Genomic DNA, 1,574 nt, shown 5'->3' with positions numbered 1-1,574 from the left:
GATGGGCTCCTGCACTGGGGGGGACACCTGGGGAATCTGCAATAGGAGTGCAGAGACAACTTGAAGAGGGATAATCTTGCAAAGCAGAAGCCTTCTCCTCACTCTCCAGGAGCTACAGCTCATCTCTAGTTTGTCCCAGCCCAGAGCCACAGCAGCAGTACTGAGCTTACCCCCAACATTCCAAAGGGAATCATGGAATCATTCAGCTTGGAAAAGCCCTCTAAGATCAGTGAGTCCAACCATTAACTCAGCACTGCCAAGGCCACCACTAAACAATGTGCCCAAGTGCCACATCCGTATGTCTTTTAAATCCCTTCAGGGATGCTGATTTCACCACTGCCCTGGGCAGTATGTGCCAGTGCTTGACAACCCTTTCCATGAAGCAGATTTCCTAATATCCAACCTAAACCTCCCCTGTTGGAACTCGAGGCCATTTCTGTTTGTCCTTGGGACAAGAGCCAAACATCTGTATGGCTGAACCATCTGAGCTGGCAGTACCAGCCTGAGGCACAGCTTGCCCTGCTGGCAGCAGATACTCAGGTATTAAGCCACAGAGTGTCATCTCACACAGGAAACTTGGCCTTTGAGTGGAGTCATACGAACCTTTCGGCGTACGTGACGTGAATTCTGTGTCAAAATAAAAGGTGTCATCTGGCTGTCCCACTGCAGGCTTGAAGGGAGGTTTGATTTCCCTGCGGTACAGTTTCTGCAAAACACAGACCATTCAGCCAGGTAAGTGCTCTGGAGGGTGCAGAGGGTGTGAGGAACAAGAGGCAAGAAGAGATTTTGTGAAACTTTGTGGCTTAGCATTTAGCTACAGCTCAACAGCTTGAGGGAGGATGTTTTGGCCAGTGCTGTGCTTTTGAGTCAGTTTGTGGGGAAACACTACAAGTTCTACCATATATTAAATCATGTAGGTAAGTCTTCTATAGGCAAGTTGCCTCCACTCCAAACACAAAGTATTATCCATACTGACATGACATATACATTATCCATAAAGTGTTTTCCTCACCAGGCTCTTCCACCTCCTCCTAATTCCCATTAGGGCTTTGCTTTGTATCTCCCCAGGGATGGCCAGAGGAGACACCTTAGGAGGACATTTGTATCCCAAAACTCCCAGAAGTGTTTTTCCTCCCTTTTTTAATCGCTTCTCGAAGCAAAAACTGGACATAGCCTTTACTGGCATTGCTGGAGGGTCAGTCCAGCAACTTGTTGGGGGCCTTGGAAGGATTGAAGTAATCCTCAAATCCCTGACCAAGTAAAGGAAAACAGGGAAGAAACAATATTATGTGGTAAAGTAGGGAGTTGGCCAGAAGCAGTTGGGAAATGCCTGTTCAGTGACTGCCCTGCTTCTCTGACAAAACAGGGTCTTTCCTTGCCAGGAATGTTTCCCTGATTCCTCTACATTTTGTGCAAGACAAACCTTGTTGTGCCAAACCCCAGTGAAAACTCACTGCTGAGAGATGAGTCCATTCAGACCTGGGTGAAGCGACAGCCAACCCTGGTATGAAACAGCTACATCACTTTAGCTTGAGGAAGGATTACTGGAATGGATGGGGACAGGGGTTGGAGGT

General features: G+C 47.8%; 1 protein-coding gene across 1 annotated transcript in view; it reads right to left on the bottom strand.

Moving 5' to 3' along the window:
- Positions 1-1,574, bottom strand: part of RPS6KA1 (ribosomal protein S6 kinase, 90kDa, polypeptide 1) — an 18,391-nt gene that overhangs the window by 4,409 nt on the left and 12,408 nt on the right. The window contains 2 exon segments of the mRNA XM_009080247.1: positions 8-36; positions 604-706. Coding sequence (XP_009078495.1) covers positions 8-36; positions 604-706 — 132 coding nt within the window.

Source organism: Acanthisitta chloris, unplaced genomic scaffold, assembly GCF_000695815.1.
Source record: "Acanthisitta chloris isolate BGI_N310 unplaced genomic scaffold, ASM69581v1 scaffold14258, whole genome shotgun sequence".
Taxonomy (NCBI): Eukaryota; Metazoa; Chordata; class Aves; order Passeriformes; family Acanthisittidae; genus Acanthisitta; species Acanthisitta chloris.
The sequence above is the reverse complement of the archived record's forward strand: the minus strand, read 5'-3'. Positions and strand labels throughout refer to the sequence as shown.